Source organism: Symphalangus syndactylus, chromosome 18 (assembly GCF_028878055.3).
Source record: "Symphalangus syndactylus isolate Jambi chromosome 18, NHGRI_mSymSyn1-v2.1_pri, whole genome shotgun sequence".
In the NCBI taxonomy this organism is placed as follows: Eukaryota; Metazoa; Chordata; class Mammalia; order Primates; family Hylobatidae; genus Symphalangus; species Symphalangus syndactylus.
The window spans coordinates 91,525,214-91,548,295 of record NC_072440.2 but is presented as its reverse complement, the minus strand read 5'-3'; the positions used below and the strand labels follow the sequence as shown (position 1 = coordinate 91,548,295).

Below are 23,082 nucleotides of genomic sequence, written 5' to 3'. Positions count from 1 at the left end.
CTAGAGAGAGTAGGCTTTTGTTAGGACCTTTAAAAGTCTCTACTCTTTGGTGTTTCTGGGTTGCTGGCTCCACATCCGGGATATATGTGGTAAAAAGAAAACCCAGGGAACTCACCACCGTGTTTGTTCCTTGGGTCCCAAAGTCCCTACATAGCCTGCTTTCTATTCTCTACCTTGTATAGTCTTCTTGATGTTGTTTTACAGATAATATCCAGGGTTTTTAGTACTTAGCAGGAGAAATAGTGGAAAGTCCATTTACTCTATCTTCCTGGAAGCAGAAGTCCCAGGAGGAAAATGGAATCCATAACTGAAGAATGCTTTATAAAATACATTCCACAAGGCAAAAAGAAAATGACAAAAAGCAACAGGGGGCTGGGAGGGACAAACAAACCTGTAAAGAGAAGTAAAATGACCTTATCAAAGTATATGTGGAGAATTTTACATATATTTGCCAGAATTTCAAATGTTGATTCCATTGGGTCTCAAGTAATTTCCAAAGGTAGACTGGCCCTAACTCTTGATTTAATCAACAACTGAAAACCAACAAGGGAAAGTAACTAAACAAAAGCCACATAGTGACTCTAGGGCAGAACCAAAATGAGAGTTGAGGGTTTCTGATTCCCTGTCAGTACTATTTTCACCAGTAGGCATCTGTTCCATAATATTGTCAGAGGCGTTTGAACCAGAGACTTCATTTTGAGTATGGGCTAGGAAAATGAGGCTGAAACTTGCTGGACTGTATTCTCAGAAAGTAAGGCATTCCGAGCCTCTAGATGTTTAAAGTTAAGGGAACAAATTAATAATGTTTACTAAAACAGACTCAGACTTGGGAGTGTCCAGATATCCTGATATCTGGAGAACAAAGGCATTCCTAATTTTGCTTTAAAGATAAAAATATCGATTCTTGGGCCGGGCGCGGTGGCTCATGCCTGTAATCCCAGAACTTTGGGAGGCTGAGGTGGGCGGATCACGAGGTCAAGAGTTTGAGACCAGCCTGGCCAACATGGTGAAACTCTGTCTCTAAAAAAAATACAAAAATTAGCTGGTCACAGTGGTGCTTGCCTGTAGTCCTAGCTATTCAGGAGGCTGAGGCAGAAGAATCACTTGAACCTGGGAAGCGGAGGTTGCAGTGAGCCGAGATCGCGCCACTGCACTCCAGCTTGGGCGACAGAGTGAGACTCCATCTCAAAATAATAATAATAATAATAAATCGATTCTTGCAAAATATAGTAATTAAGAAAATTAATCCTTTATCACAAACCCTTGTAGCAGAACACATCTCCCTATATACATAAGCATTGTACCTAGGGTGGGTGCATCCCTCCTCTTATTTTCAGGAATATCCTACTCTGTCTATGGAGGAGCTGTTCTTTCACCACTTTACTTACTTAATAAACTTGCTTTTGCTTTGCACTGCAGACTCACCCTGAATTCTTTCTCGCGCGAGATCCAAGAACCCTCTCTTAGGGTCCGGACCGGGACCCCTTTCCTTAACAATATGGTGGAGAGATGAGCGGTTGGACCAAATGGTCTTTAAGGGATATTTCCAACTTCAACCTCTGGCAGTTTCTATGACTGTCCTTAGCCCTTGTTTTCCCTCTTCCTATCTCATCTTTTTTAACCACTATGCTAAGGCTATATTAAAGAATGGAAATTTGGGGGAAGATGGAAGGGGGAAAAAAATCTATCAATAGGACAAATACACTGAACCTTGTATGTTTGAGGACTGCTTCTTGTTACATATTTAGAAAAACACCTCCCATATGAACTGCAGCTGTACAATTCAACAGGCAGGGCTGTTAACTTGTTTCTAGTTCATTACGCATGTGACCTTATGGCATTCTTAATACAGTTGAGCATGGAAAACTTTATTCAGGAGTCCTGCTGTTATCATTAACAAGGGCAACAGCACCAGCTATGGTGAAAGGAAATGCAATACGGTGGCAGAATGCCTGGGTTTCGACACTACATACTAGTTGTATAACTTTGGGCAATCATGTAACCTCTTTGTACCTCAGTTGCTTCGTCTAAAATGGGGACAATAGCAATACTAAACCTTATTAGTTCTTTTGAGGAACACAGGTAAAAGCTTAGAAAGTGCCATTAGCTACTGCTGTAACTAACTGTTACATCGTTCATTGGAGGTCTGTTATAAATAAAATACTAGATAGAAGCTTTGCATATTTTATCACATTTAACACTAGAATAACCTTTTGAAGTACGGAGTATTGTTATCCCCATCTTATAGATTAAGAAACTAGGATGACTTTATTATGAAAGTCATTTATAAATATAGTATAAAATAGCATGATCTAAAAAGGTAGACTACATTTTAAAACAACTTTTGAAGCCAAAAAGTAAAGTCACAAAAACATTTCCTACCATATTCAGAAAAATCAGCAAAGCACCCAGTATTAAAATACATTACCATGACAACTATTTATTACTTCTATGATTTAAATTCTCCCAAAACATTTAAAGGAGGAAAATAAAAACAACCCGTTAACTCTACAAGAATATTAGGCTCTGTGTCCTTGTGCTGTTTTTTGTAAAGTACTCCCACTAAGCTAACAGGCACACCCAGGATTCCTGTAGGGACTCCATATATACTATGTACTGTATGCAGAAGAAGTGTTTCTCACCGTCCTGCAGCTAGAGTGAAGAATCAGAAACATAAGGTAAAATTAAAGCGTGATGAAGCTTTTCTGTCTAATTTCTTATGAAAAAATTCCTTCATTCTATTTCTAATTTTATTTATTTCTAGTTTTAAACTTTTGGAAGAAAAAAAAAAACTAGTAAATAATCGCTTGCTTGATATTTGTCCACTGTCAGAGAGTATTGTGTAAACATTTTGTGATACAAGAATAAACATATACATTTTAAAATCTGTGCTTACCAAGGCAGAATGGTTCTAATATATTCAATGGCGAAAATTCATTCTCTAGGTTCATTACTTGAAGGCCCCTTCTGATTAGCAAGGACTTGATTTTCTCAGGACACGGTTTCAATAATAAGTAGCCAGTAACATAGAGAACATATCGAAACCAGCACAAAAGTGGAGTGGCAATTCTGCCATTGGGTGACTCAGACATTCGTTCAATTGTTGGAAAGAGCAGAAAGGCGCGAATTACCTGCAATAAAGAAGCATACTTCGATGAGAGGTTTTCTTAAAGGATAGGTCCATTACTTATTGTTTCTTCTATACAGTAATGACAAATGACTGGGTTTTAGAATGACTAGAGATCTCTTCAGAGTGAGAAGAACCACCACTCCCCACCATCTCAGCCTGTAACTAGGCAAAATCACAGCTCACTGCAGCCTCATCCTGAGTGCAAGTGATCCTCCCACCTCGGCCTCCTAAATAACTGGGACTACAGGTGTGCACCACCATGCCTGGCTCATTTTTTATATTTTTGTAGAGACAGGGTCTCCCTATGTTGCCCAGGCTGGTCTTGATCTCCTGGGATCAAATGATCCTCCTGCCTTGGCCTCCCAAAGTGCTGGGATTACACATGTGACCCACCATGTCCAGGCCCCCTCATTTCTTTTTATGCTAAAAAATATTCTATCACCTGAATGTACCATAGTGTATTTATTCATTCACCTACTGAAGGAAATACTGGTTGCTTGTAAGTTTTGGCATTTATGAATAAAGCTGCTATAAATGCCCATGTGCACTAAGTTTTCAACTTCTTTGGGTAGATACCTAAGAGCACAATTGCTGGATCACATGGTAAGAATATGTTTAGTTTTGTATGAAATCAGCAAATTGTCTTCCAAGGTGGTTGTACTATTTTGATTCCTACCAGTAATGAATGACAGGTGCTCCATATCCTGCTGTTTCTATATCCTTTTCAGCATTTATTATCAGTGTTCTGAATTTTGGCCATTCTAACAGGTGTGGCGTTATCTCACTGTCATTTTAATTTACATTTCCTTGATGCTATATGATGCAGAGCATCTTCTCATATGTTTATTTGTCATCTGTATATCTTCTTTGGTGAGGTGTCTGTTAATGTTTTTGGCCCATTTTAAAATAGGTTTTATATTTTTCTTATTTTGAGTTTTCTGAGTTCCTTGTATATTCTGGATTAGTCTTTTATCAGATGTGTCTTTTCAAAGATTTTCTCTCAGTCTATGACTTATCTTTTTATTCTCTTGACCCTGCTTTCTGTAGAAGTTTTTAATTTTAATGAAGTTCGGCTTATCTGTTATTTCTTTCATGGACTGTACCTTTGGTTTGTATCTAAAAAGTCATCTTCATATCCAAGGTCATCTAGGTTTTCTTCTATGTTATCTTCTAGTCATTTTATACTTGTGTTTCATATTTAGATCTATAATCCATTTTGAGTTGGTTTTTGTGATAAGTATAAAGTCTGTGTCTAGATTCATTTTCTTGCACATGGACGTTCAGTTGTTCCAGCATCATTTGTTATAAAGACTGTTTTTGCTATACTCACTGTACTGTGCAATATATCCCAAAGGAAAAAACCTTATTAATTCTGTCTAATTGAGGCTTTGTACCCTCTAACCATCCTCTCTTCATTCTCCCACTGCCCACCACCCCAGACTCTAGTAACCACCATTCTACTCCCCACTCTGTAAGTTCTGTTGTTTCAGATTCCACATATAAGTGAGGACATGCAGTATTTGTCTTCCTGTGTCTGGTTTATTTCACTTAACATAATATTCTCCAGCTTCATGTACATTGTTGCAAATGACAAAACTTCTTTTTAAGGCTGAGCAGTATTCCATTGTGTACATACACATTTTCTTTATCCATTCATCCGCTGATGGACACAGGTTGATTCCATTAACTTTGCTATTGTGAAGGGTTGTTCCAAAGAACATGGAGTACATACATCTCTGATACATTAATTTTATTTTATGGCACGATCCTGGCTCATTGCAGCATCCTATAAATTTTGATAAGTTGTGTTTTCAGTTTCATTTAGTTCAAAATTATTTCTTAATTTATCTTGAAATTCCTTTTCTAATCCATGTTTAATCTCCATGTATTTTGAGACTTTCCAGTTATCTTTCCTTTGTTGGTTTCTAGTTAAATTCCACTGTGGTCTGAGAGCAGGCATTATATAATTTCTATTCTAAATTTGTTAAGGTGTGCTTTACGGACCATAATGTGGTCTATCTTGGTGAATGTTCCATGTGATCTTGAGAAGAATGTGTATTCTGCTCTTGTTGGATGAAGTAGTCTATAGATGTCAATTATATCAAGTTGATTGATGGTGTTGTTGAATTCAACTAGGTCTTTACGCATTTACTGCCTGCTGGATCTGTCCATTTCTGATAAAGGGGTATTGAAATCTCCAACTATGATAGTGGATGCATATATTTATGCTTGTAATTCTATCAGTTTTTGCCTCACATAGTTTGATGCTTTGCTGCTAGGCACATGCATGTAAAGGACTGTTATGTCTTCTTGGAGGACTGACCTCTTTATCATTATGTAATTACCTTTTTTATCCTGGATAACTTTCTTTGCTTTGAAAAGTTGGCATTGTCTGAAATATAGCTACTCCTGTTTTCTTTTGATTAGTGTTAGCTTGGTATATTTTTCTCCATCCATTTACTTTTCATCTACATGTGTCTTTATATTTAAAGTGGGGTTCTTGTAAACAACATATAGTTGAGTCTTGTTTTTTGATCCACTCTAGCAATCTTTTAATTAGTGCTTTTCTTTTTCTTTTCTTTCTTTTGTTTTTCTTTTTTTTTTTTGAGACAGGGTCTCACTCTGTCACAGCAGCCTTGACCTCCCAGGCTCAAGGAGATCCTCCCACTTCAGCCTTCTGAGTAGCTGGGACTACAGGCACACACCACCATGCCTGGCTAATTTTTCAAATTTTTTGTAGAGATGGTCTCTCTCCCTATGTTGCGCAGGCTGGTCTCAAACTCCTGGGCCCAAGTGATCTTCCTGCCTCAGCCTCCCAAAGTGCTGAGATTACAGGTGTGAGCCATCACACCAGGCCTATTTGGTGCATTTAGACCACTGATGTTCAAAGTGATTACTGGTAGTTAAATTAATATCGACCATATTTGTCATTATTTTCTATTTTCATCTTCCACATATTTTCTGCCTTTGTGGTTTTAATTGAGCATTTTATGTGATTCCATTTTCTCTCCTTTCTTAGCATGTCAGTTATACTTAAAAAAAAAATTCTTCTAGTGGTTGCCCTAGAGTTTGCAATATCCATTTACAACTAGTCCCAGTCCACTTTTAAATAACATTATACCACTTTATAAGTAGTGTATCATACAAAAACAAAATAATCCTAAGTCTTCCCTCCTGCTCCTTGTGTTGTTGTCATTCATTTCACTTGTATGTAAGCATACATATAACATATAAACATACATAATCGAAAGCACTGTTGCTATTATTTTGAACAAACTTATCAGTTAGATCAATTAAGAATAAGAAAAATGAACATTTTAGTCTTTGTTTATTCCCTCTTTGATGCTCTTCTTTTCTTTATGGAGATCTGAGTTTCAAACCCCTATTATTTTCTTTCTGAGTTTCCTGGATCTGAAGTTTGATGTCTGACATTAATTTAAGAAATGTCTCTGTCATTATTGTTTGAAATATTTCTTGTTTCTTTCTCTCTTTCTTTTCCATCTAGTATTCCCCTTATGTATATGTTTCACCCTTTGTAGTTGTCCTGCAGTCCTTACTCTTTTTTTTTCTTTTCCCAGTCTTTTTCTTTGCTTTCCAGTTTTGGAGGTTTATGTTGAGATATTCTCAGGCTCAGAGACTCTTTCTTCAGCCATGTTGAATCTACTGATAAGCCCATCAAAGGCATTTTTATTTTACAGTGTTTTTACTCTCTAGCATTTCTCTTTGCTTTTTCCTTAGGATTTCCATCTCTCTTCTTACATTGTCCACCTATTCTTGAATGATGCCTTCTTTATCTGTTATAGCCATTAGTATATTAATCATAGTGGATTTAAATTCCTGATCTGATAATTCCAGAATCCCTACCTGTCTGGGTCTGAAGCTTGCTCTATTCTCCTCAGATTTTTTTTTTTTTTTTTTTTTTTTTTTTTTGCCTTTTGGTATGCCTAGTAATTTTTTCTTGGTAGATGGACATGATGTACCAGGTAAAAGGAACTTTTGTAAATCAGCTTTTAGCATTGTAGTAGTTAGGTGGGGGAAAGGGGAGGGGAGACATTCTATCATCCTATGATTAAGTCTCAGTCTTTTAGTAAGCATATGCCTCTGGTCTACAAACTTCTAAGTGTTTCCTCAGTATTCTTCTCCCCTCTTTGGTGGGACAGGATGGCTAGAGTTGTCTGGAGTTTAGTATTTCCCTTCTCTGATGCAGAAGGTTAGAGCTGACAAGAGTTAGGTATTTCCCTTCCCTTGGGTCAGGCTCTAGTAATACCCTAGCAGGTTAGGATTTAGCTAACTAATTTCTCCTGGAGGCAGACCTTGTTAAGAAGAGCACAGTGCTCTGGCATATTTCAAAATGGTTCATTTCACCCTCCCCCTGCCAGAAGCACATAGGGATTTTTCTGCAATATTTACTTGGAGAATCTAATTGAGATCATGTAGGTAAGTCTAACAAAATAGTGGTGTTTCCCCATGAGTGGGTCCCCCTGGAGTTTTAAACTTTCAGAGTTGTTCATACTGAACCTCCTATAATTCATCAGTTACAGCTCAGGTTTTTCTACCATGGCACTGCTTCCTGTGGGGGCTTCTGTTTGTGACTGCGTGCTCTAGTAACTTGTGGCTCTCGGTATTTGCCAGTCTGTCTCTCTAGTCTTTTGGGGACAGTGGTTTTCCCTGTGTCCTCCCCTATCCTGGGTCCAATAAGAATTGATTTCTCAGTTTGCTTAGCTTTTTACTTGTTAGGGTTGGAGTGGCAACTTCTAAGCTCCCTACATGTGGAACTGGAAACCAGAAGTCCTAATAACATTTCTGTATATGTCTTTTGGTGCATGTATGCATGTATTTCTGTTGGCTGTATCACTTCCAAGTAGAAATACTGGGTCATATAGTAGGCATATATTCATCTTTAGCAGATAATTACAAAGAGTTTTCCCAAGTAGTTCTACCAATGCTCTTGCAACAGTGTACAAGGCGTACAAAGATTTCTATTTCTCCATATCCTTGTCAACACTTGTTACATTTTGTTTTTCTAATAGACATCCTAACAGGTGTTAGGTGATATATCATTGTGGTTTTGATCTGCATTTCTCTGATAATTAGTGATGTTGAGCACCTTTTCATATACCTGTTGGTCATTTGCATTTTTTTTGAAGAAATGTCTATTCAAGTCCTTTGCCCATTTTTAAATTGCTAAGACAGTAGAATAGATTTCAAGTGTTCTTACCACAACAAAAGATAAGCATGTAAGGTACTGCATAAGTTATTTAGCTTGATTTAGTCATTCCACAATATATGCTTATTTCCAAACATCATATTGTACCAATCTATATACTTTCTATTTGTCAAATAAAAATATATATTAAAAAATAAAATATAATTGAGGCTAATAACTAATCAAGTAAATGACTCAGCATAATATGTATGTTAATTAGCCATAATAAATGATTTATAATAAATGATCATAACAATTTAAGCAATAAATAATAATCGAATCAAATATGTATAGTGGTAGTAAGTCACAAGTCCTATGACGGGGCAGATAAAATAATAAAAGAGGACTAGAAATTGCTGGGGGTGGTGGGATAGTTTTAAATAGGGTGTTTAGGAAAGGCTTTGATGAAAAGTGACATTTGTGCAAAGGCAGTTAGGGAGTGAGCTAAGAGATGCTTAGAAAAATAAATTTTGTGGGGAGAGGGAAGAGCATGTGCAGAGGCCATAGAAAGCTAATGTGGTGTGTTTGAGTAAAAGCCAGGTGGACAGGATTGCTGGAGCAGGGTACATGAAGAAGAGAGCAGTTCAAGTGTTTATTAAAATGTCCTCGGTGATTTAAAGAATATAAATGGTTAATTCAGTTAATACCAAACTAAAAGAAGAATGTACCACACAGATTCCAGACTGGTTATGTAACCCATAGTACATAAGGAACTTCAGTTTGATCAAATCAGCTGGCAGAAACAGGAAACAATCCATTACTTTTATAAACGATCCTTTACTGTGACCCATGTTAAGCAAAATTGCATGTAAGGGAAACTCTAAAAATATATAAGCAACCACAGGGTTATATTTGGTTGATCTATATCAATAACAAATTGAGAATTAAAATGCACTCTGAAATAATGGGAATGGACCAAAACAATAACGAAGTTCTAATATGTACACTGAATGTGTCATTGCCTTGTAAAAATATAAGAAGACCAAAGACCTTATCACAACTAATACTTAGTTGATGAGACTGGTTTTCCTCTCTTGCCTTTGGAGAACAACAATTATTACCTGCTGGGTGAAACTTTTCCTAGATATTGTAATGATAATTTCAGTGAAATTTATAGTCCAAATTTGGTAAGTCACAGTAATAAAAATTTTTCATTCTTCATATTGGTAAAAAAAAATCACCTAAGTCAAGGAAGTATGCCTAATATGATAACACAGCTATGTGGTGAAGGTTTCCAAATCTGTGTACATGACCAAACATTTTCTTATGTTACTATCTCATTAAAAAAAGAACTCCCATGTTAGCCAATTCATTCTATCCTAAGAAAACATTTTCGCATATTTCACATTCTCTTCTGATATCTACCAGAATCAACTTTTGATAATGAAGTACAACCGTGTTTTCTTGAACAGTACAGGAAGGTGAATACGCACACTGGGACTTTTTATACTGGATACATTTGCAGGGTTTAGAGGAAAGTATTTTGATGCTTATTTTTCTTGAATTTATTATTATTGTTGTAATCATTTTTCTGAAAAGAAGCTAAGAAACAATTTGAGGTATAGCCACAAGGTAAGCAGTATGGTGCTGAGGTGTGGATTGCGTTCAATCTGTTTCATTAAATAGGCTTTAAAAAAACAGTCAATCTTAAAAATCCTTAAAAGACTTCACCTGTTTATATAGCTTATTACAGATGCATCCATTTTTCTGGGAGAGCAGCAATGATGCCTATGTGTTATGACTAAGTGAAGCTGCAACAAATAGTACTTCAACATCTTCAAAAGAACATTATCACTGCCACTCTGCCTATTCATTTATTAGTTTAACCCATCTGATGTAGTTATGGCAGGGTGCTTCCCCACTGTACAAGCAGAAAACAAAAAAAATAGCACACAGTTTCTCTTTTTATATGACTGCAACATTTGTAAGGCATGTCTTAGCCAACATGCAATGTCAACCAGACAGCCTTCAAAGATAAACTTGCTAGTTGTCAAAACATAGGTCTAGAAGTAATCCTAGTTTAGTTTATCTCCTCTTCCCATAAGGCCATATGTTCCTCTCCTTAGGATCACACTGGAAACACAAGGCTAGTCAGCTTATTTACTAAGTATGCAGTTTATAAACTGCAAATGCCATTACATTTTAATCAAGAGCTTGCTTTTTGAGATTTTCTACTGTCTTAAAAACTTCGTATGTCAGAAAGATAAGAATATGCCTCACAGGGAAGTACTTGGATTAACAGTAGTAGTGATAGCTTACTATTTTCTAGGTACTACACTTATGCACTTTATATATATTATTTCATTTAATACACACAAAAACCTTATGACATTCCCTCATTCCACTGAAGAAAAAACTGAGGTTCAGCCACAAAGTGACAGAGATATGAATTCAAGCAGGATGACTTCTGAATCCAAGCCATTAACCTTTATATATATTATATACTTACATACAAAATAAGTTATTTGTAATTGTTACTGTTTGGAGGCAATTTTCTTGTGGTTGAACCAATTACTACTATTATTGTTAGATATGGGCTAATCTTTACAAGTGTCTCAAATCATTTAGCTCCAGAAATAATTAAACCCATATCCTAAGAAGTAAAGCATGAGATCTTTCAACTGATTACTGAAACAAAATTATGCCATTTTAGTATGTTTCAGTTAAGATGGTACTCAAGAAACTAACCACTTTTGCCATTTTCCATTCATGTGAATTATATTCAGACCTCCAGGGCAGAGATTTTTCTACACTTTAATTACCTGAATGTGGAAAAAAAAGCCATTTCATACGTTTAATCTTCATGTCACGGTTGTTAAATATAAGGAATGTTTGCATATTTGCAGAGGTGTTTACATAACTTATAACTGCACAAACATCTGAAACTTAGCTTCAATATCTTCCTATAGCCCATTCTTTTCAAGCTTTTATCATTTTATATTCTCTGCACTTATTTTTATTTTGAATGCAAAATGCTATTCTCCTCAGCTTGAAATCTTGTGGAAACCACTTCGTTTTGGGGTGCTCCGATTCAGAATCACTGAGAGCTCATTCAGAAAACAATGATGCTCACAGGCTCACTGCAAATTATTCTTTACCTGCTGCTCTACAGTACAACTATCTCTTAGGCATCTGTTATTTTGAATTAAACAGTGTTCTCCAGGTAGCCTCAGAATTCAGTGAATAGTGAATAGCAAACCTTAAGGTCTATAGCTACAAAATTCTCACATGACTACTATGGCCTTTGGCAATATCAGGCCTTTCTCATGGTTCCTAGAGGTAAAGCTACAAAAAATGTGATAGGATGGCTCTGCTGATCAAGAAACTGCTACTTGGCATAAACTTAGAGCTGGAGTGCTATGTACGGGTCAGGAAGCACACACACACCCCACCAATATGTTTGGCAATGGCATTGGGACTGTTCTAAGTTAAAAACCCCAATATTTAAAAGTGCAGGCCTAGCATGATTGGGAGGGGGAGCCATTCATTAGATCTACTGGTTGTTCATTGGTTTGTTCATTTGTTCATTCATGAAGATATACTGAGTACCTACGGTATGCCAGGTGCTGTGCTGAGTGCTGGAGACACAGGGGTGACAAGACAAAGTCCCTGCCTTCAGAGAACATAAAGTCTAGTGGAAGAGATATTTAGAGAGGTATCAGGACATGGGAAATGAAGAGTAAAATAGAAACATACAAAATGGGCACTCAAAATTTCTTCTCTATAAGGGTCCAGGAACCTTTGAAAAGCAGCTCAGAAAGAAATTTTCTTGACAAACACTGCAAAGTGCTGATGATAGAATACAGGGTTATTCAGCGAAACCACTAAAAAAAATTATTCCCTATTTAACTTTGCTAAAAGATATTGTGAAACATGTATACTTCAGTTCCATACACTAAAATGCCATTTTTATACCAGTACTTAGATGAGGCAAAGGTATCCGTGACAGGGTTTCAGGCCAAGGATGAATAATACAATGCAAAGGCCCATAGCCAGAGGCATGTATAGGGCACACAGCAGAGCCCCAGCCACAAGGGACTTCTGCCACAGAAGCTGCCAGAGGACACTCCCAGCATCTAGGAAGTCAACTGGAAGGCAAAGAGTACAGCTTTCGTGTTCAATGTTATGTGGTAAGAAGCAAATCCATCAGTTAGGGCAGCTAAGACCCCATGAGATAGAGACTAAACCTTAGGAATATAAGCAGTTAACTCACACACAAAAGGTTAGGCCCAAATGGCTGAAGTGTGTAAGTCCCCATATCAGCTTTGATAATGGAACAGGTTAGGATCTGTCCTGCTTGGTTCAGGAAAGAAGACATATCTGATGTTTATTTCTTCCTCACAGGTCTCTGAAGGGGGTTTCCTCCTCCCATTTACTCCCAGAAAGAACAGGTTCATAAGGGTAGCATCCCTCCTGGTGGTACCATGGTATCTCCCAGACTCAGCAATAACCGAAATTTAGTTCCTGATTTTTACCTCTGCCTTACTAAACTTTTTTTTTTTTTTTGAGACAAAGTCTCATTCTGTAGGCCAGACTGGAGTGCCGTGGTGCAGTCTTGGCTCACTGCAACCACTGCCTCCTGGGTTCAGGCAATTCTTCCACCTCATCCTCCCTAGTAGCTGGGAATGCAGGCACCTGCCACCACACCCAGCTGATTTTTGTACTTCTAGGAGAGATGGGGTTTCACCACATAGGCTAGGCTGGTTTTGAACTCCTGACTTCAGGTGATCCACCCACCTCAACAACCTCCCAAAGTGTTGGGATTACAGGCGTGAGCCACTGAGCCCAGCCTGCCTTACTAAACTTCTGAGGTCTCAGCTTCTGCAGAGCTTAGAGAAAGGACAACTGACTCTGGGGAGACTCTTAACTTCCCTAATGGGACTGGATAGCATTGCTGATAGCCTTTGTCCATCAAAAGTACCCCCACGGTATCGGAAAATGCTCTATGATGAAACTGGGGATCATATACTCTGTGTTAGTCAGTAACCAAGAGATTCACCTAACTCAATGGCTCTAGACAGTTGTTCAATAAATACAGCTAATATTTCCAATTGATAGAACCAACTGATGCTTTTCAAATGCATACAGCAAAAGTTTGCGTTAAGTAATTAAGCACATTTGTCACCATTAAATCAAAGACTAATTTTGTCATTCTACCAAAAAGACACATGCACTTATGTTCATTGTTGTGCTATTCACAATAACAAAGGCACGGAAACAACCCACATGCTCATCAGTGGTAGACTGGATAAAGAAAATATGGTACATATATTCCATGGACTACTACACAGCCATAAAAAAGAATGAAATCATGTCCTTTGCAGCAACATGGATGGAGCTGGAGGCCATTATCCTAAGTAAATTAATGCAGGAACAGAAAACCAAATGCCCATGTTCTCACTTGCAAAAGGAAGTTAAACACTGAGCACATATGGACATAAACATGGGAACAATAAACACTATGGACTACTTGAGGATGGGGCGATTGAAAAACTACCTATTGGGTACTATGCTCACTACCTGGGTCACAGGATCTGTACCGCAAACCTCAGCATCATGCAATATTCCCATTTGACAAACCTGCACATGTATCCCCTGTATCTAAAATAAAAGTTGAAGTTTTTTTTTTAAAAGCAGTCTGATTTTGAAATAATTATATAATATTCTCGATTAAGTTCCACCTTTCTTTTTAAAGGTAAAAAGCATATCTTTTATTTTCAACATTGTAAAACCTTTATGTAAAGGTTTCCTGGAATGTAGTTTCCACTAGTAAAGTATAATTACTGCATGAAAGATGTGCATTCTGTTAGGGACAGTACCCTGTGACTGCTTCCAATTAGTCCTCCTACAGATCACCATAAAATATGTGGTTTCAGACTTTTATTGTAAGGTAAAAATGTTTCCTTCCTTCTTTTGAAAAATTACTACAAACCAATGAGGAGACTACGAAACAAACGTAACCTCTATCTTCAATGAATCTAGGAGATAGTTGTAACAACAAGCCACAATACACACATATGCTCTCCCTCAGTCTTAGAAGGGTAAATGCCCTGCAAACGCATTTATTCTATTTACACATTTTTAACTTATTCTAATAAGTTAAAAATATAATTCCCATTCATCCATTGATTTCAGGGGGAAAAACTTCCTTAATATAAAGAAACAACAGATTGACAGATATTAGGTAAAGCCTCTAACATGAAAGACAGCACAACAAATATAGAAGAAACTCAGAGGAAAAGACAATGAAGAATCAGACGAAATTGTAATTTGCTTAGAGCTACGAGAAAATACTGTATCAATGATGAGTGGGATATAAAAGAAACACTCAGTAAACAAAGTGGTATTCTTTTTCTTTTTTAAATTTATTTAGTTTTATAGAGACAAGGTCTTGCTCTGTTGCCCAAGCTAGAGTGCAGTAGCATGATAATAGCTCACAGCAGCTTCAATCTCCTGGGCTCAAGTGATCCTCCTGTCTCAGCCTCCTAAGTAGCTGGAACTACAGGTGTGCACCACCACACCAGGCTAATTTTTGTTTTTTTTTGTAGAGACAGGGTCTGACTATGTTGCCCAGGCTGGTCTTGAACTCCTGACTTCAAGAAATTCTTCCACTTTGGCTTCCCAAAGTGCTAGGATTACAGGGATGAGCCATTGTGCCTGGTCAAGACAGTAGTATTTTTTTTTTTAAAATTATACTTCAATTAAAAAAAATCAGTGAAAAAGATTGAGTAGAAAAAAATTCCACTGAAAGCATAGAGATAAGCAGGTGGAAAGAAAATCAGACACCCAATCCAGGAAAACTAATGTCCTATTAAATGAGGTCTAGAAAGGAAAGACAGGGAAGGAGGGAAGGGAACATGACAGAAATAATGCATGAAAGTTTCCCCCAAACTGAACAAGACAGATACACAGGTCTTAGTATTGAAATAGCCATCAAATGTCAATGGCAATGTACTCGTTTCCAGCAGCTGCTGTAACAAATTGCTACAAATGGGTGGCTTCGAATAACAAAAATCCACTCTCTGGCAGTTTTGGAGGCCAAATCAGTATCACTGGGCTGAAATAAAGATGCCCTGGCTGCCCTGTGTCAAGAAGCTCTAGGGGAGAATCCATTCCTTGCTTCTTCCAGCTTCTGATGGCTGCTGATATTCCTTGACTTACGGCCTCATCATGCCTAAAGAGTCTCACCTTCTGGTAACTCAGAAATTCACCAAGTTGACAGTTACAGCTACATGATTTGAGCTTGCCTCACTCATTCTAAGCTGTATTCTTTGGAGAGAAAACAACAACAACAACAACAACAACAGCAACAACAAAAACTAGGCACCTTCAATGTGAAACTCATAAACACTCACATGCATTAGGTCAATCTGGTTATCCACCTTAAACTCCAGTTTCACCATACAGTAACAGCCCATGTTTCCAGCGTAATATAACAATGTGAGAAGCTAATAAGTGCATGCCACTGTCTGCTACTTCTCTGTGACTATTATTTCTCTGAGACATGTATGAATTAATAAAAGCTCCAATTTTATATTTTCTTATCTTTTTTAATAAAAGAAACATTTTCATCTTCACTTTGTTTTTATGTAACCAATGATTTAAAATGTGAAATCCAAACTTGTACTAGGTTGACTTGGCCTCTGTCTCCTTTTTCTAATTACAGTCAGATCCTGTATAATTGTTCAAATACAGGTGACTGGAATAATCTCCATGGAAATACAACTATCACTGGCTGACGGGATACATTTTCAAAAAGTACATATCTATATGTAGCTATCTGGATTTTACAATATACAAAATAAATTCAAGAAGTTGGCTTAATGGCAGGTTTTACTTCTTTATTTGTTGGTGGATATAAGGGTGTATTTAATGTTTCTTCTGGACCACAGGATATCGAAGAGTATGGGGAGGGCAAATGCAATGAAAGTTTCCCTGTCTTATTACTTCACACCTTAGTCACTTTGCTCCAGTCACACTGGCCTTGCTGTTTCTCAAACAGGCACACTCACGGCCTTAAAGCCTTTGTAATAACTATTCTGCTGTGTAGAACCCTTGCACCCTAGATAGCCACGTGGCTAACTCTACCTCCAGCAGGTCACTTCTATGACACCTAATAAACATCTTGCTTAAAATTGCAGTTACAACAGGAGCCAGACTTAAGTGGCTCCCAGTGGCCAAAATGGAATAATTTTATCACCAAAATCAATATAGTAATGAATCATATACCTTTAATAAATCCAAAATTCATAAGTCCATGCTGATAAATACATATATACATACAAATTAAACATACATAAGAAGGAAGGTTCTTGCTTATAAAAGAATACCGAGTTCTAATGGGTTTATGTGAAGAAAGTACTACAGTTAGAAAATCTTGGTAAAGATTGGATCAGGCAAGGATAAATAATGGATGTTGAATCTAGGAGAAAATTTTGTTGAAGAGCAGGATATTGACATGAAAAAAAAGTACCTCCCCACAGACTCTTTATTCATTGCTAAGAAAAAGTAAAGTATGCAGGCCGGGCGCAGTGGCTCACGCCTGTAATTCTAGCACTCTGAGAAGCTGAGGCAGGCAGATTGTCTGAGCTCAGGAGTTTGAAACCAGCCTGGGCAACACGGTGAAATCCGTCTCTACTAAAAAAATAAAAAATAATTAGCCGGGCACGGCAGCAAGTGCCTGTAATCCCAGCTACTCGGGAGGCTGAGGGAGGAGAACGGCTTGAACCCGGGAGGCGGAGTTTGCAGTGAGCCGAGATCGCGCTACTGCACTCCAGCCTGGGTGACAGGGCAAGACTCCAACTCCCCCTGCCACAAAAAAAAAAAAAAAAAAAAAAGAAAGAAAAAGAAAAGTAAAGTATGCAGTGGAGAAATTCTGGATAACATCTCAATTAGGTGATTGAAATTAATATCACCAATGATGAGCAGCTGGATGTCATGTGCCTACAGGTGACCTACTCTGAGAAGGACATAGCATCACCTATGAGGTATTATTTTACAGCTAAGAATGCAAAACCTCAATCTAGTCAAAAGAAAACATGACACAAATACAAAATCAGGATAATCTCTTTTTTAAAAGGAATTATATTCTTCAAAATGTCAGTTTTAGGAAAAAACAAAGGAATACTCTTGAGATGTTTCATACTAAAGGAGAATAAAGAAACATGAAAATTCAAGGCAATACCTGATTCTCCAGACCATAGTGGGGGCGGGGGGGAAATGCTGTCAAGGACATTAGTGGGCCAAATGACAAAATGGGAATATGCAAGGTAGATTAAAGTATTATATCAATATTACACTTACTGACATTGATAACCGTACTGTGGTTGATCAAGAGAATATTCTTATTCTTAAGAACAACTTAAGGAGGTATTTAGGGATAAGGGGCAATAATATATTCAATTTATCCTCAAACGGTTCAAGAAGAAATACTGTGTGTCTGTGTTTGTGTGTGTGTGTGTGTGTGTGTGTGTGCGTGCATGTGTGTATGTGTAGGGGAGCAAATAAAGCAAATGAGGTAAAATATTAACAACAGGTAAATCTGGTAAAAGTGCATCTCGTGTTGTTGCACTATTCTTAGTCTTACAACTCTTCTGTAAGTTTGAAATTATTTCCAAATAAAAAGTTTTAAAAATCACTTGCAGTCCACCACTGCCCTCTATCCCCCAGCCATGGTGCTTCCAATCCCCTTTATCTTGCTCCACTCTTTATATCAAGGCAGTATCACCTTTGAACATATTAATTTACTCATTTTTATGCTTATTGCCATCTCTCCTTAGTAAACTGTAAATTCTGCATAAGCAGAGTTTGTTTTTTGTTTCTTTTCCTATTTTGTTCACAGATGGATCCAAGACCATAACAGGTGCCAGTAACAGTGCACGGCACAGAGCAGACTTGATGAATGAAAGGCTGGCTGACAGGCAGCGAGTCCTCTGGAACACTTGCCTCATCCAATACCCTCAAGCAACTTCTCCACAACCCCATCATGGCCTGGAGGTTTATTCTGTGTAGAAATAGAAGAAAGAGGCTCCTGACCTGGACACACAGGGCATAGAAAAAGGCATGGGAAAAAGAACATCATAAAAACAATATAAGTGAAAGCCAAAACACTAAGTGTAAGACATTCTTACATGCAAACTCCAGCTCCTTGAGCTGTTTGCTTCAGGATGCTGTGTGTTAGATAAGTGGTTTGAAAATGTTTTTCTGAAGAGACGTAATGGCTCCAGAAAAAATATGTACACTGGATAATACCACACCAAAAAAGTTGGATACCTGTCCAATTACCTGTAGTACAGCTGACCAACTGACCAAACCCACTCCCATACAAAACCTCCTGATAGTTTTGGTGCCTCATTCTTTTTTTCTTTGTTTTTGAGACAGAGTCTCACTTTTTCACCCAGGCTAGAGTGTAGTGGTGCGATCTTGGCTCCCTGCAACCTCCTCTGCCTCCCAGGTTCAAGCAATTCTCCTGTCTCAGCCTCCCGAGTAGCTGGGACTACAAGTGTGCGCCACCATGCCCGGCTAATTTTTGTATTTTTAGTAGAGACGGGGTTTCACCATATTGGTCAGGCTGGTCTCGAACTCCTGACCTCAGGTGATCCACCCACCTCGGCCTTCCAAAGTGCTGGGATTACAGGTGACAGCCACCATGCCCAGCCTGGTGCCTCATTCTTAAATATGAGTGGATAATGAATAAGTACCAGACATTTAAGGAAAGCTTCGCTTAAAATAGACAGATCAGTATTTTTTTTAAAAGCATGAAGAAAGGAATTCAGAATGAATACAGGCAATGCAGGAGCCCAAAAACTCTAAAAATGTTTTCCTGAGAGACAGAGAAAGAGAGATGCATGAAGTAAAAATAAAAAGGATATTATAAAAAGGAAGAAAAGAACAAGAAATTCCTTACAAACTATTTGTGTAGATGCCAAAATCAAAAGTTTAATTAGATGAATTGGAAGATAAAGTAGGGAAAATATCCCATATTTCTCATTGCAAAAAACCAAAAATCGAAAGAAATGGATAATAGAAAAGAAAATAAATCAAGAAAATCTTTTCTGAAAGTATAACACACAAATAATGAGAAAACAAGTAGAGAAAAAAAAATACAAGAGTTTTCAGTGTGTAAGTATGCCAGTTTCTGGATTAAAAAGGATAAGTAGTCCAAAGAATATCATCATAAAATATAATACTGAGAATAAAGTGAATATTCTAAAACTTTCTAGAGGAAGAGAACAGTTCACAAAAATAATTAAAAATTTGAAATGACATACTTCTCAATAGCAGAGCTGGAAGAACTTAAAGCTCAGCACCAGCTGCTAATGGTGTTGATAGGAGGTGAAGATGGCAGGCTATCTTGTTGGAGAGCAATCTCCTTGCCAAGAACAATTAGAAAAGTTGGGAAAATTTTTTAAAGTCCCCTTGAAGGCATCAGAGGCAGAGGAGATTTGAAGGCTAAAATGCTAGGGAAAAAGGAACATCAGAGAGGAGTGCTGAAGTAGCTTTCCTTTGTTATTTGCTGATTTGCAAGCAGTAGCTAAGAAGCCAAGAAGCTGAAGAGAGTTTCTGAAAAATCTTGTGAGCTTGAAGGAAAAACCTGGGAATTCTGTGCCCATAAAAGAGAAGGCACTCTAGGCTTTCAGTGGAAACTATTAAAGGACTATACCCTAGAAGTAACGATGAACTAGAAATAGGCCAGCCCCTCCAAAGATAGCTTTGATTCAGCCCAATTCCCAATGACATCAAAGTGACCTACCCTAAGAATAACTGCAAAAACAAAGGTAAATCCTCCCTGGAGAAAGATAAGATTCTAATATTGTTTTAATAATTTTTCACATATAATGTCAGGTATTCAGTTTAAAAAAATACTTACCAAGCTGTGATGGTCAATTTTACATGCCAGCTTGACTGGGCTACAGGGTGCCCAGATATTTGGTCAAATAATTTGGATGTGTGAGGGTGTTTCTGGCTGAGATTAACATTTGAATGGTACACTGAGTAAAGCATATTGCCCTCCCTAATGTAAGTGAGCCTCATCCAATCAGTTGAAGGTCTGACTAGAACCAAAAGGTTTAATAAAAGAGAATTCCTTCTGCCTGACCACCTTCAAGCTGGGACTTTTTTTTTTTTTTCTGTCTTCAGACTCAAAATGAAACATCAGCTCTTCCTGGGTCTTGAGCCTGCCAGCCTTTGGATTGGAATTAAACCATCAGAAATTCTGGCTCTCAGACCTTTGGACTGAAACTAGAATTACAGCATTGGCTTTCCTAGGTCTGCAGTTTGCTGACTACAGATCTTGGGATTTGTCAACCCCCATAAATATGTGAGCCAATTCCTTATAATAAAGCTCTTTCCATGTGCGTACATCCCATCAGTTGTTTCTCTGGCAAACCTGGACTAATAAACAGGCATACGGATAGACAAGATAATATAACCAAAGCAAAGGAAAAAGCTGAAGTAGGAATGCAACCACATGAGACTTAGATGTTGGAATTATCAGACACAATCTTTATTTGTTTTCATGTCAAATATATGATCTCTGAACTTTTATAAAAGTAATGATAATTTAAAAAATTGTTGATGGTGCAAAGGAGAATAAAGTCAGATAGGGAGTTTAAAACAACTATAATATGATCAAGATATTAAATGACAAGATGGAGATTTGCAGGAATTAGTAATTATAACAATAAAATGTAAATTTTATAGGCAAAAAATAGAATAACTAAAATTGAGGATGTAACAGATGAGTTTAAAGGTGTTTATCAATAGCTCAAGTGAGGATTAGTGAAGTAGAATGTTAAGTCAGAAGAAATATCTAGAATGAGGCAGGGAGACAAACAAAACAGTTATTGTATGTAGATTATGCTCTAGTTAAAAGGAAAGCTGAAAATTCTAACAGGAAAAATCAAAGAAATACGCAATGCCTATAAAATAGGGTAGAATATAGAAGAATTATGAGAAAAAGTGTTACCAAAGGAAAGACAGAGTAAAAATGACTGGAAGAATCAGGAAAGAGTCACATAGGAGCTCATGTTTGAGATGATTTTCCAGAAGAACAGGAGGCATCAGTTAGATGGTGTGGGACAAAGCAGAAAGGAAGTAGCTCAACAAAGGCACATAGATAGGAAAATATATATCTAGACAATGAGAAATTATAAAGTCAGGATGGAGCCCTAAGTGCAGGGACTGTAAGGCAAACACAGAAACTATGAATGGAAGGAAACAAGGGCCTTAAGGAGAACCCTCCTGGTACCCAGATAACCAGAATATGTCCCTAAGTTTTTAGGAAATCTCTTCTGAAAAAATGTCTATTGACATTAATATAATATTACTGAAGCTCTCAGAGACTTTCTCCTTTGTAAGAGGTTATAAGAAGCTCCTCAGCATCTTCCTGAGGGTAGTAGATTATGAAAGGGGAAAAGGCTGAATCTCTAACACTCAATTTGGCTTTTTGCAGAAGCTCCCATAACAGTACTGGTGAGGGGAGAAATTATTGGTTGAAATGGAGTTTCTAGACTGTGTCTTAATTCATGCATGCTCCCTCTGGTCTCTATATGACTGATCCTGGAAAATGATTTACTGTCTGGCTTCCTAGGGAGAGGTTCACAGTATGATGCTGGCTTCCGTCTTTTATGTATCAATACACCTTCCTGATACCTGACAATCTTGTTTCTTCCCAAACAAATACAATTGGTCTGAAATGGCCTGGAATGTGAGATCTCAAAGCAACCACATTTTGTTCTTGTGAAGCATCTTTCATTTAGTGCCTAGCTTTCATTTAGTGCCTGCTAGGCTTTTTCCATTTCAGGAAATTTTTTGTGGCCTACACTGCATATTGTTCACAGATTTTCCATACAAGCTAGAAGTGAGCGTAAAACAACCTCATACATGCTGGTTAACCATATTAGAGAGCTTTTTCCCTTCTTAAAGATCACAATCATACTTCTCATCTCCACAAACAGACCTAGAAAGAAGCTTCTATCTGAACTAAACAAAAGCCAGAAAGAGGCAATTTCACAGAATGTTGTTCATCTGTTTCCACTCCCCTCCCTCTTATGTCTTCTCTGATAGTTATAGTCTGTCCACTGAGGCTCTATGAATGTGCTCTTCTATGAGCAAGGCTTCAGCGTGGCCAGGTACAAGCGACATTTTTCAGACCTATATCCACCCAAATGCAAGGGAATTCACAAATTTATCACCTCTGCCTTAGCATGGGCCACTCTCTCATACCACAGGGCCTCTCAATATCCTACCACTATTAACCTCTTGGTCAGATGAGATTTGAATATGGCAACACTTTCAAATAAAATCTGCTTCAACCTAGAGTAGGATGAATGATGCTAATTAATCCCAACCTGTGATTTTGTTATTACATCAAATAATCACCAGGCAAGCTATCAAAAGGCATGCTTATCAACAACCCAAATTATTTTTTTTTTGAGGTGGGGAGAGAAGTAATGTTAATAAAAAAATTGCAAGGAAGATCAAAAGTCTAGGTAATTGAGTGGAGTAGGAAGAGTGGGCAAGATAGCGTAAAAGCAGGGAAAAGTGGCAGGGGAAAAAGCTAGGCTAGCTGCTACTGCTATAACACTGATACTAACTTAGGGCCACTACTGGTCTTAGAGGTGGATTTTCCTGCAAAGAAAACAAGGAGTTGCTATTACCCTTTTACTTTCCTCTTGATTTGTTATCTATTGCTAGGTAATAAATTACTAAAACTTTGCAGCTTAAAACAATACAAACTTGATAT

General features: G+C 37.6%; 1 protein-coding gene across 6 annotated transcripts in view; it reads right to left on the bottom strand.

Moving 5' to 3' along the window:
- LDAH (lipid droplet associated hydrolase) overlaps positions 1–23,082 on the bottom strand; it is a 132,240-nt gene that overhangs the window by 53,914 nt on the left and 55,244 nt on the right. For 5 of the 6 annotated variants that reach the window (XM_055251519.2, XM_063622768.1, XM_055251521.2 and 2 more), the window contains one exon: positions 2,897–3,131. The exons of the other annotated variant lie outside the window; for it this stretch is intronic. In XM_055251519.2, the coding sequence (XP_055107494.1) occupies positions 2,897–3,131 (235 nt within the window). The remainder of the gene's footprint in view (positions 1–2,896; positions 3,132–23,082) is intronic. 6 annotated transcript variants of the gene reach the window in all.